Source organism: Rhagoletis zephyria, unplaced genomic scaffold, assembly GCF_001687245.7.
Source record: "Rhagoletis zephyria isolate East Lansing unplaced genomic scaffold, Rhagoletis_zephyria_1.1 Rzeph_scaffold_01929, whole genome shotgun sequence".
In the NCBI taxonomy this organism is placed as follows: domain Eukaryota; kingdom Metazoa; phylum Arthropoda; class Insecta; order Diptera; family Tephritidae; genus Rhagoletis; species Rhagoletis zephyria.
Genome location: NW_016159013.1, coordinates 11,036 through 13,603, shown reverse-complemented (window position 1 = coordinate 13,603; position 2,568 = coordinate 11,036). Strand labels below are relative to the sequence as shown.

At 38.6% G+C, this 2,568-nt stretch overlaps 1 protein-coding gene across 1 annotated transcript; it reads left to right on the top strand.

The window, feature by feature from the left end:
• The first annotated feature begins 8 nt into the window (after positions 1 to 8).
• LOC108365604 (uncharacterized) lies at positions 9 to 629 on the top strand. Its single transcript, XM_017619669.1, has 2 exons — positions 9 to 388; positions 446 to 629. Exons 1-2 carry the CDS (start codon positions 84 to 86, stop codon positions 627 to 629), a joined length of 489 nt encoding a protein of 162 aa, XP_017475158.1. The 5' UTR covers positions 9 to 83.
• Positions 630 to 2,568: the final 1,939 nt, after the last annotated feature.

Sequence of the window (2,568 nt, the reverse complement as noted above, 5' to 3'; positions counted from 1 at the left end):
AATTATTTAAATCATCAAACAGACATTTGTTTTTTTTCCCCAGTGAAAATATTTGTGTATCCTCGAGCGTTTTTAAAAAAATAATGTCATCTTTTATCGAAATAATATTAATAGTGCTAATTATGTACGAGGCTCGCGAGTGTTTGAAGAAAATTAATTCTCGGCGGCGGGAGTGGGTAAGACCTCTTTACTTAAGTCGCGACATTGATGGACTATTTGTAACCAGTTTTGACGAAATGTACAAAAATGACCCGGAGCAGTTCAAAACTACGGTGAGGATGACTAAGGAGGTGTTTGATTTGCTCTTTGGGCTCGTGAAGGAACGCCTCATAAAGTATTCAAACAGGCCGTCAATTTCTGCAGAAATGAGACTATTCTTAACATTGAAGTAAGTAAATATTTCTAAAGAAAATTTCATACTAATTTTTGTGCATTACATTCATAGTTTCCTAGCACACGGGGGAACTCAGCATTTGTACGCTACAGCGTATAAAATGGGTCGCTCCACAGTCAATAAAATAATTTTGGAAACCTGCGAAGCGCTTTGGAGTGAACTTGACAGTGTATATTTGTCTGTGCCAAAAAGGCACGAGTGGAAACGTATATCCCATGACATCAACACTATTTGAAATTACGCGAAATGTGTGGGCGCAATCGACGGAAAGCACATCACTTTAAAATGTCCTTCCAACTCCGGATCTCTATTTTACAATTACAAGGGTACCTACTCCATCGTATTATTAGCATGTTGCGATGCGAATTACACATTTACTTGTATCGATATTGGTGCGTACGGTTCGCAAAGCGACGGCGGTGTGCTTTGGAATTCTGGATTTGGGCAAAGGCTGTTCCATGATCAACTAGACCTGCCTGAGCATGACTTTTTACCAGACAGCAATATTAAGTTTCCTCATTATTTCGTTGGAGATGCAGCATTTCCTTTAAAAAAAATTTAATGCGGCCATATCCTGGTTAGTATACGGAAAATGTACTGCATAGAAAATGGTTATGTTGAAAGTTGCATTTAATGTTTGGAAATAAAAGAGTCTGATGCTTTGCATTGATATAACTTGCAACTCAACCATTATTTGCATCTATACTATGTGCATATGTATGTACATACAAATAAGCCTTTTTTAATTTCAGGATTGCATCTGCCACCCGATCGTGAAAATTTTAATTACCGCCTTTCAAGAGCTCGGCGTGTTATTGAAAACACCTTCGGAATTATGACAGCACGATGGAGGATTTTGCTATCCCCATTGCAAATGCAACCACCAAGCGCGGAGAGCATCGTGAAAGCAACAGTGCTGCTACATAATTTTTTAAAGCTAAACGATGGCAGTTATTGCCCACCTGAATATGTTGATCGATATGAAGGAGACAATGTATTAAATGGATTATGGCGCCAAGAAATCTCAACAACCCTACGAGGAACTGGTCGATTAATGTCAAACAACGCTACAAGAAGTGCTTTCATGTTGAGAGATCAATTGAAAGATTATGTAGCCGCGCATCCTATTAATTAAATACACAGCTATTCAATGAAGTCACTCACATAACATGTAGTTGCATACAATAGAAGTATTAGTCATTGCGGTATGTAAAAATATGTAAATATTAAGCTGTATATTGCTTCCTTTTACAATTATTTTGCGCACTTTTTCTACGACGCTAAAACTCAATGATTAATTATACTCTTTTATAAAATATCATGAGCTTCCTGGACAATCAAAATATGCTATCCTTAGAAACTGCGGATAGGTTGGCACGTATTTCACATGAAACTGGCGGTAAGTACATAAGTCTTCTGTGGACTCATTATAATAACGGGTGATTTTTTAAGAGCTTGATAACTTTTTTTTTAAAAAAAACGCATAAAATTTGCAAAATCTCATCGGTTCTTTATTTGAAACGTTAGATTGGTCCATGACATTTACTTTTTGAAGATAATTTCATTTAAATGTTGACCGCGGCTGCGTCTTAGGTGGTCCATTCGGAAAGTCCAATTTTGGGCAACTTTTTCGAGCATTTCGGCCGGAATAGCCCGAATTTCTTCGGAAATGTTGTCTTCCAAAGCTGGAATAGTTGCTGGCTTATTTCTGTAGACTTTAGACTTGACGTAGCCCCACAAAAAATAGTCTAAAGGCGTCAAATCGCATGATCTTGGTGGCCAACTTACCGGTCCATTTCTTGAGATGAATTGTTCTCCGAAGTTTTCCCTCAAAATGGCCATAGAATCGCGAGCTGTGTGGCATGTAGCGCCATCTTGTTGAAACCACATGTCAACCAAGTTCAGTTCTTCCATTTTTGGCAACAAAAAGTTTGTTAGCATCGAACGATAGCGATCGCCATTCACCGTAACGTTGCGTCCAACAGCATCTTTGAAAAAATACGGTCCAATGATTCCACCAGCGTACAAACCACACCAAACAGTGCATTTTTCGGGATGCATGGGCAGTTCTTGAACGGCTTCTGGTTGCTCTTCACTCCAAATGCGGCAATTTTGCTTATTTACGAAGCCATTCAACCAGAAATGAGCCTCATCGCTGAACAAAATTTGTCGAT

Excerpts from the sequence above, each read along its gene's own strand:
- LOC108365604 (XM_017619669.1), top strand. The coding sequence starts at position 84 with ATGTCATCTTTTATCGAAATAATATTAATAGTGCTAATTATGTACGAG. Across the intron at positions 389-445 it reads AGACTATTCTTAACATTGAA|TTTCCTAGCACACGGGGGAA; the intron begins GTAAGTAAATAT and ends TTACATTCATAG.